This window comes from Ambystoma mexicanum, chromosome 3p, assembly GCF_040938575.1.
Source record: "Ambystoma mexicanum isolate Mex_15411 chromosome 3p, UKY_AmexF1_1, whole genome shotgun sequence".
Taxonomy (NCBI): Eukaryota; Metazoa; Chordata; class Amphibia; order Caudata; family Ambystomatidae; genus Ambystoma; species Ambystoma mexicanum.
The window spans coordinates 15,125,134-15,134,969 of NC_090925.1; the positions used below are offsets into that span (position 1 = coordinate 15,125,134).

At 47.8% G+C, this 9,836-nt stretch overlaps 1 protein-coding gene across 3 annotated transcripts in view; it reads right to left on the bottom strand.

Moving 5' to 3' along the window:
* The window catches only part of LOC138580076 (zinc finger protein 211-like), a 219,404-nt gene extending 209,794 nt beyond the window's left edge, over positions 1-9,610 (bottom strand). For 2 of the 3 annotated variants that reach the window (XM_069650336.1, XM_069650333.1), the window contains exon 1: positions 9,249-9,571. In XM_069650336.1, coding sequence (XP_069506437.1) covers positions 9,249-9,272 — 24 coding nt within the window. In that variant the 5' untranslated portion in view covers positions 9,273-9,571. Of the gene's footprint in view, positions 1-9,248 lie in introns of all 3 variants that reach the window. The other variant, XM_069650334.1, reaches the window with a different exon arrangement.
* Between the last annotated feature and the right edge of the window lie 226 nt (positions 9,611-9,836).

Sequence of the window (9,836 nt, forward strand, 5' to 3'; positions counted from 1 at the left end):
CCAAGTCTGATGCTCATCACTAGTTGTGTTCCTGTTTTCACCAGGGCAAACTTCCTTGTTGGCATGTAGATGTTCTCTGGTCTTGGCGCAGTTTTAGAACACACGGTCCACCCATTACAGGTCACGCAATCAGGACCTTCCAGGTTTCTTTCAGAGTTCAGTATTTGGCTCAACAAGCAGTTTCTTAAAATGCATTTTCACAAATTTACCACATACGTTGTTTCTTAATCTTGATATCTTGATTCTACTTTATGCAAAGTCTTTCATTCAGTTTATCTTCCTCTTTGATTTCAATTAATTGTTCATCGATTGCAACTTATCTTACGTCATTTCATTCAGATAAGTAGTTCAGTTTTCCTTAAATGTTGCTTTCACTTAAGTATACCTTTGCTTTTTTACTTTCAATTATGTATTCAAATAAAGGCCACCTGGCTGGTTTCATTCAATGCAGTATTCAATAATGTTCCTTTCACTTATTTCATTGAGTTCAATATTCAATAAAAGTAACAGGGTTCGTTTCATTCAGTTTGATAAGTTACTTTCACTTTCTTCATTCAGTTCGGCATTCAATGGAAATAACGTTTCTTTATTTGTTTCCTTGATCGTCACTGTATTCACGGTCTTCGAGTGCCATGGGTATTTTAAGTGTCTCCAACATTTACCCAGACTTGGCAGCTTCTTTTCTCCGTTTCCTCCCTCTAGATAGCCGGGCACTCGATTTAGCACTCGCTGGCTCCCATGCGTAGCTTTGCCTTCGCTCTCCGGCAGCGCCTGCTGCCCACCTTCCCCTCTGCGGCACCTCACGATCTGCATTCAAGATCCAACGGGAGGCCTGCGGTCTGATTCTGTGCTCCAGCTTCTCTCGCTCCGGCACGGCTACCACTTTCCCTTTCCTGCCTGCTTCCATTCCAGCAGCTCCACTTTTTATACACCTGTGTTGGGCTAACAGGCTGCAGATACGAGTTTAGGGTTTGCATTACTTGACTTACCTGACCACAATTAAGCAAATCAGTGAATCATGCCTGACCTCCAGGCATCTTCTTCGTCCCAGTAATCCTCATAGCTCCTAGTTGTTTCTTCCTCGTCTCAGTACTGCTATGCATCTTAAAGGGAGAATGAAGTGGAAAACTCTTATTACGACCCATAAACGTCAGGAAAAGCTTAGGCTGGTTACCATGAGGATAAGGGGGATACTGTGACTTTTTCAAAAGTATTGCATCCCGATTCTTTTTCCTCCTCTGTTTAACATGTCTAGGTTGATAATGTCTCCTACCATTCTCAGAAACAAGGAAACAAGATCAACAATGTTCCATAACCACTTCTGAGACAGGGGTTCCTTTCTGAAAGGAGGACGTGGAATACTGTTTATCACCTAAGGGCATCCCACCTCCAATCCCTGAGGTCCCTCCACCCATGGGATCCTCCCTTGCTTATCCGCCCCCAGGGGCAGGATCCAAAAGCAATGGCCTTTCCCTGGCCATCTGTATAGAGGATCCAGAGGGAGTAGAAGTGAGAAGACCCTCAGGTTTCTCACAAGGAATAAAAGGTGGAACAACCAGGCACGTCCACCTAATGGGTTTCGCCATAGGCAATTGGATTTCATAACTGAAGGCATTATGAAGACACAAACAGATTCAATTTTCTAAAACAGAGCTTTTATTTTCTCAAATGTCAGTATGGACTAAGTGTCAGAATCGGAAGCTACCACCCTCAAATGCTCCTCACCTGACTCCTTAGAGGAATCCTCCTGGGTTGATGTCTTTGGTCTTCTTCTCCCCTGCTTCTTGATCTCCTGCAGTTCTTCGTCCGCCTTAGTGCTCTTCCTTTCCTTCTTGCGCTTGTAGAGATAGGGACGAGCTCCGCTTGAGGCCACCCTGACAGTGGTAGGAACAAGCTGTCGGGTGGACCCAGGGGAGCCAGTCCCGTAACACCAGGGAAAAAGCCAGTTATGGCAGAAAAAACCCTGTAGATGGCGAGCCCTTGCTGGCAGGGAGTGTGTCAGAAGTGGAAGAGGCTGGTGACTTGTATACGGTAACCGTACTTGAATCCAAGTATTTCCAGACGAGGTAGACTGGTGTCGAGAAGGATTGGGCGAGAGTCCACTGCGATCCAAGAAGGGCAAAGCGGAGGCTGCACAAGAGCTGTCAGCAAGGAAGGTGAGTCTATACTGCAGGTAAGAGTGAGAGAGTGGAGAATGAGAGAGCGAACACCGGGGAGCAAGAGAGAGAGAGAGGAGAGCGAACAGAAGCGGGATCGGGCAAGGAAGGGAGAGAGCGTGCGGGAGCAAAGGCGGGCGAACAAGCGCCAGAGAGAGAGAGAGAGAGAGAGAGAGAGAGAGAGAGAGAGAGAGAGAGAGAGAGAGAGAGAGGAGAATGAGAGAGCGAACAGAAGCGGGATCGGGCAAGGAAGGGAGAGGGCGAGCGGTAGCAAAGGACAGCCTTATGTACGGGCACCCGTACAGAAGGAAAGAGCCTAGAAACAGGGAAAGCCTAAGCGGGCTGAGTACTTGAAAGGAAGTATCCAAGGACCAAGCTCAAGGAGCGGCACTGCAGGCGAAGTTAGTGAAAGGCTGACAATGCGAGTTGCAACGCACAGCGTTGTGGGCGTGGCTGCCTTTTAAAGGAATAGGACCAAAAAAGACTAGAACGGTAAGGACCGCAAGGAGCCTAAACTAGCCTCCATCTTTTCCACAGTGTCCAGGGTCGCGTTGTGACAGTATGCCCCCTTCCCAGCCGGGATCCCCCGGGCTTACCCGGATGACGGCGGTGAAAAAGACGTAACAAGCGAGGGGCATGGGTGTGGCTTCTAGGTTCCCAGGTACGCTCTGCAGAGGAATACCCCTTCCAATGTACCAGGTACTGAATAGTACCATGTCTGTAGCGAGAATCCACCAGCCTCTCCCACCTCGTATTCCTCAGGTTCTGGGTTATCTGGAATTGATGAGCGTGGCACTGTCCGACCATGCAGGTCCGATAGATAGGCCTTGAGAAGGGACGAGTGGAACACTGGATGGATGCGCTTCATACTGGGAGGAAGTTTCAGGCGAAAGGCCACCAAGGCTGTGCGGCGAGCAGAACATGTTTCCGGAGGCTGATTTCCTATCGTTCACTTTCATTACAGATTTTCAAAAAAGCCTGGGTGAGTTCACACTCACCTTGCAGATGGTCGAATTACTCACAGCCTGCTCATATCAGATAATTCGAATGTTGCCACACCTGCTGCTCTGCAAAAGACGCCCATACCAGGACCACCACCCCTGTCGCCTTTTGGCATAGTTAATGATCCATCTTGAAAGGGCTCAAGGTGGTTCCTGGGGCTGGAATGTTCAGATTATTGTGAAGGCACTAAGGAGTCCGACCCTGCCATCATGCTTCCTTCTTGCGAGACCGGTTAGGAAAGGTTGTTTGTAAACTTTTCTGCGTGCTTCATAATACAGGAGATGGTGAAGATTACATGACCGCGACAAGAGTATTAGCAACTTAATTTCAGCCAGAGGTTAATTCTGATTAGGAACTATTTAGGATTATGCCAATCCAGGCAAATGGCGGGTGACTCACTCAATGCATACCACATGTGCCAATTACTTGGGGAGATCATGCAAACCGGTTGATACCAATAATTTCCGTGCAAATTATTGAAGGCTGCGCATTGGTCAAACTAGAATTAAACAGAGTGAGAGGACATACAATATTGTCGCTTTAAAGTAATCTTAAAATGGCCCCATGTAATGACCCAGCTGATACGTGCTCAGCCATGGCCAAAGTGTTGAAATATGTTTTGTTCCAATAAATAAATAAATAAATGAACATGGGGGTGAAATGATGAGGGGGGGGTTCTGTTGCAGGAGGGATTGGGGGTTGTGCAATATGCACTGCAGCAATAAATCACCCAACCCCTTTGACGCAGGATTAAGAATTGCTGGGAGCCATTTAGCTCCTGCTTCTAGCTTAGGAGAGTCTAGCTAGCTTGAAACCAACAGCTACCAGGAGCTACTTTTGGCTCCTCTGGCAAACTGTTGTCATACAAGCATGTATATCTGACATTAACTTTGAGAGTTTGAAAATGTTAATAAAGAAGAATTAGAACTCATCTAATACACATTTAAACACAATGGGCCTCATTAGGACCCAGGCGGTAAGGGGTTTACGGCGGCGTAAACAGCGCCGACCCTTACCGCCTGATTCCGAGGTCCCTTAGCGCCATGGAGGTTTTAACACCTGCTTTTAGCAGGTGTTAAAATCCATGGCGCTAAGGGACCTTGTTGTTAATTACGCCACCGTAATTTACGTTGGCGTAATTAACGCCTTCCCCACTCCCATTATGCCCTATGGGGCAAAAATGGGAATGGGGAAGGGTAAATGGGTTAATGGGGACTTACCGCCACACTCACCTCGGAATGGGGCGGTAAGTCCACCAACCACCATGGCGTAAACATAGTTTACGCCATGGTGGTAAAGGTACGACCCAGGCGGTAACTTACCACCTGGGTCGTAATGAGGCCCAATAGATCAAACATAAAGGGGGAAAAGTTAAAGTAGCATCGCCTAGTTCCCCTGCGGTAGATCCTGCCGACTGGGTGATGCCCGACAACCAGGAGCAGGCTTCAGCTCCTGCTGAAAGGGTGATGCCCGACAACCAGGAGCAGGCTTCAGCTCCTGCTCATCGTATCTTAATTCTGAACCCTGAGACATCATGCCCCTTCACGTCTCCAGTTTCTTTACCTTTGGAGGCCTTTCTTAGAACATCTCTCGTTCCCATTGGCTTAAGCCAATACTTGTTTTGCCACATATTTAAAGGCCCATGTGCAGAGGCTGAGGACTACAGTTTACATCGCCTATGGTGATAATGGGGCAAGGCTGCCGGCCAGAGTCCAGCAGAAATAGACTGTCTTAACTGGAATAATAAACATTGGACAGTTGTAATAAAGTGGAAATCGTCATGGAGGTGTAAGGCCTACACCCCACGCCTGATGTGGCATGGCCAAAAGCACTCCTCCGATAGGAGACCCCCCCCCCCTCCGGCAGGTCATGCTCCACCAGAAATACATCAGTACGCGTTACGTGGGACCCTGAAAACTGAAGATGGGACTTGTGACTATGATGAATGGGACTATTGTTTTGCGGGAGAAACACGTTGGAAGAAGGCCTAGTTTGAGTTTTCTCAAACCTTTTGCCAGGTGACCTGGGGTTTATAAAGGTAATGGATCTTGTGGTGGGTCAGGTCAATTGTATAGGTTTCATTATGGGCAGAATGTTGCGTTCCCTGACTTGCCAGCCAATGAATAAATCGCATTCTTTGCCATCAGAGCTCGCACAGGGAATAGACATAGATGCTCACGAAGCCCACAGTCCTGCCAACAACATTGCGGTGGCTAATATGTCACCAAAGCGCTGAACGAACTGAAGCAAAACAAGCATGCAAGCATTGTGGTGGTGACTGCCCTGCACGCAACTGTTAACCATTATTGTTCTAAAGTATGCAGTTTGAGCCAGAGTCATTCAATTCTGTCATGTTGGGACCTTTTTTCTGTTTGACAACTGGAACCTGGAACCCGTTACTGATGAAGAGGTGCCTCTTGAAGCTGAACTGCAACATGCGCCTCGGGGAGGTAAAGGTAAACCACTGAGATGCAAGATCCTTAACAATGGCATGCGAGTGTCGGCCATCGTCAACACAGGCACATTAGTAAATGCGCTTCCCACCTGCAAACTCAGTCAGATCTGTACATCAGTGTGAAATGCAGCAGAAGCACTAAATCTTATTCACTCCACTTCATTTGCGTGCACCTGATCTGAAAGATCTACTGGAGGAATTCAAACCCCTGTTCTCTTGCATCAGGTGTACAAAGGGCAAAACCTCTTAAGCTGCAAATAAGACAGCTCTGTGCAACGCGTCTGCCTATGCCATTGGCACATCCCATTCCATACGCATCAAAAAAGGCAGGGGGTGTCAAATTGGAAGCTGCTGGAATAATTCAGACTGTATCTGGCCCCACCCTGTGGGACACCACAACCATCACTGAGAAAAAGGTGATGAAACCAGTCAAAGTATGCATCTGCATTGACGTATCTCAGAGCCGAACAATATTGAGGGAGAGACAGATCAACCATTAATAACATGATAACAGACTTAACTGGAGCAAAGTTTGTTTTCAAACTAAATCTAAAGTCTGGCTATCACAAGATCAAACTGGAGAAGAGCTCCATTGGTTTCACCATTGTCACCGCCCATGCAGGAATGCGATGAGAGATGACTCTGGCATACCTTCTGCAGCAAAAGTATTACAGACCACAATCTGTGGTGCACTAGCCAGCCTGCAAGATTCATACATTTCCACCATGACAGTCTAGATGACACTACAGCTGAAGAGGAGCATCTGTCTCTACTTCAAGACGCATAGAATGTGGACTCACCCCCCATCATGGAGAACACAAATATTTCATACCTATGCTTGACCGTGAAGGAGTCTGTCAGGATGAGTCTAGACTGAAGAAAGCCCCCACGGTCCCACCCGATCAACCACCGGGCTGAAAAAATAAATAAATAAAAGGAGTATACTGCCTCTCCCAGGAGTGGGATGAAAAGTAAGGCAGGAATCAATCACACTCCTATCCATAGGCTTTTTGAGCTATAAAAGAACAAAACTAAGGGGATTAGTAGTGGCACAAGAAAAAGCAAATAGAACTATATGACAAGAAGAAGTACCTGAACGTGTGGACATAAAAATGGCGAACATAAGCCAGATGGTATGTTGAGAAATCACATAAAGGTCCCAGGAGCCAAGTCTGAAGATCTACCAGTCAGAAGCTGGACTGCACACAGACAGAAATTCTGGGGTTACAGTTTCAAACCCGACAGCATGTGGACAATGTAGGTCCCCATCAAGTCCCCGCCCGATGAAGCATGGGTACAAGAGTAATCCAAATGAGAAGAAGAGAGGCTCAAGGTGCCATCACCATGAGAACCCTCATTCTGTCCTGTAACCAATTTCTTAAGCGCCTAGATACCTCTGGGTTTGGTGTGCTATAGATATAAATAAATCCCCCTTTGTTCATAAAGGACATGAAAGAGGAATTAGTGAAGCACAACAGGTCTGGAAGTGTGTGAAAGAAATTGGTGAAAACTGAACCCAGTACCCTTGAACACTGGGGTGCCTGGTAGAGGATCAGAAGAGCAGTACGCTGCTCACAACTAAAGGGAGCACTGACCCAGAACAGGGGAGCCAAATCTTACAGATGAACGAAAACCAACAAAAAAAAAACAGACAATGCAAGGTATCATCAAGAAATTATAAACTGTAGCTGATGGGTGGCATCTCAAGAGAAAAACTCACTGAGGAGCATGGCTGACCGATGTTTCCTTGTTTTGACATGCATGCAGATTGCAGAGTATGCAGACCCCCTGAATATGACAGGAAACGTAGTCTAAAGTATGGGCCTACTGACAGCCTTATCCAAGCATCAGGGGTACTGCACGGGATCACAACCATATCTTAAACCTCCACTCTTGTCCCCTATTGCAACGGGTAAGGCCAACCCTAGTCCAAGAGTCCAGTGTCATGACCGGAGCCAACGGAAAAAAAGCGACATCAAGTCAGCCCCATGTCGTCAATCAGTGTCAGAATTATGCAGCTTCCTGGCTATGGCCACACTTCTGCAGAGATTGATCCTAAAGTTTGCCACCCTGACAAAACCGCTTAGATATGTATCCGAGAAAACACAAAGTGGGAATGGGATGAATCTTAAACCGTCTTCGCACAAACCAAAGACGCACTTCATATCACTCCACCGTTGCGTGTGTCAATGTGCAGAAGAGAGCAAAACTCTTAGTTAATGCCAGACCATTTGAACTTGGAGCGGTGCTCACCCAAATAGACAAGAATGGGACTTACCATGCTGTGGCATACGCCAGCCATGCCCTCACCCCAACCAAACAAAAATACTCAGAAATGGAAAAAGAAGCCATCACTGTGCTCTGGGGTATTAAGCACTTTCATCTTTGTGGGTATGCATACCCATAGGTATGACTATCCATTCAAGTAACTCACTGAGAACATGCTGCTGCTCCCATATCTACAAGGATCGTCCCCATGGCCCCCACCCAGGATTCAGAAGTGGCTACTTCAGCTGCAAGCCTACTATTTCTCTCTGAAGCTTCACCCTGATGCTGATAACCTGTCACATTTCTGCCACAACACATGAAACGTGTGAAGATCTACACACCAAATTACATCTGAAAATGGTGGTAGAGCTTGAGATGGGCAAGAGCATACAAGTAAGCAAAATAATCCAAGAAACAAGAAAAGATGAAGGCCTGCAAGTGACAGCAACTGCAGTCCAACCCGCAGATGGAAAAATGTCCTTCCAGAACAAGCCCACATAATGGCAGCATTACACACACACCTGGCTGCCCTCCTAAGAATCAAGATAGAGTAAGGACTCTTCCTGCATGGCGATCTCAGACACCATGACCGACAGGAGAGTCCAGCGTGTACATGAAGGCTAACAGGGCATCATAAAACAAAAACTGAAACAAACGAAAACAACAAAAAGAAACTGTGTGTCCCAGGGCCATTATAAGGTTGTCAGTCTGGTAATAAAGTGTTGGTAATAACACTTACTGGCACTTTTACCGGACCAGAAAAGTACAAGTTTGCAGTTAGGGATAGAGGATTTACCTCCAGCTAGAAGCTGGACGTAAATCCGACCGCTGCCAGCAAAACACCCCATGGAGTCCTCTCCATGGAATGGAGATTTGCCGTTTAAACCGGCACTTGTAATCTGCCAGTAATACAGGCAGACAAATGCTGGTAACAGTATTACCGTTTGCCAGTATGGAGACAGGCAAACTCGTAATGACCCATTGACACCAAAGTCGTAGAAATAGTGCACACCATGATCAGCATTTGCTTCCTGCAATTAAGAATGACTAGTCTGAAAGTGCTGCAGGCAAAGCTGTGTGTGCAGGTAGTGGGTGGGGGTGGCTGTAGTCCTGGGCATGCCTCCAACTAGGTGCGAATGGAAGGTGATTGGAAGGGGGGCTTGTGTGCTGTGGGGGACAATGGCTGACAGTAGTGGTGGTCGTTTTCTTACAGTGTTGATAGTGGAGTTATGGAAATGCGGGACCCAGGCATGGGATTTGTATTAAGGGGCAGGTGAGGGGTGGGCTGAGCGGAACTTATTTGCACTAAAATTTTGCACGTGCCGCACTCTTTTCTCCAGGGAAGGGGGCGCCCCTGCACGACTCACCTCCTGGGAGTGCTGCAGCGACATCTCTCTCTGGGAGAGGTGCTTTCCGAGTGAAGGCCGCTGTCCGGGGTGCGAGTCCTCGTGCCTAGTGCAGCTGTGCAGGACACGGGATGCCGCCGTGCACGAGACACTACTTCCACAACGTGAGGCCGCTGCCCTGGAGGAGTGGGAGCGGGGCCTGGTGTGTGGTGTGCGTGTGTGAGACACTACTCCGGCACACGAGACACGACGCCACAGGGCTGGGCACCGGGCCCGGAACGCTGGGCACGTGACGCACAGCGTCCGTGCACCTGGCGGATTCCCCTAACGAGCATGCGCAGAGTAACCCTGCCCGAGCCCTGACCCTTTGAAAAGATGTGTCTGGAGCATGCGCAGAGTAACCCTGCCCGAGTTCTGACCCTATAAAAAGATGAGTCTGGAGCATGCGCAGAGTAACCCTGCCCGAGTTCTGACCCTATAAAAAGATGCGTCTGGAGCATGCGCAGAGTAACCCTGCCCGAGTTCTGACCCTATAAAAAGATGCTTCTGGAGCATGCGCAGAGTAACCCTGCTCGAGTTCTGACCCTATAAAAAGATGTGTCTGGAGCA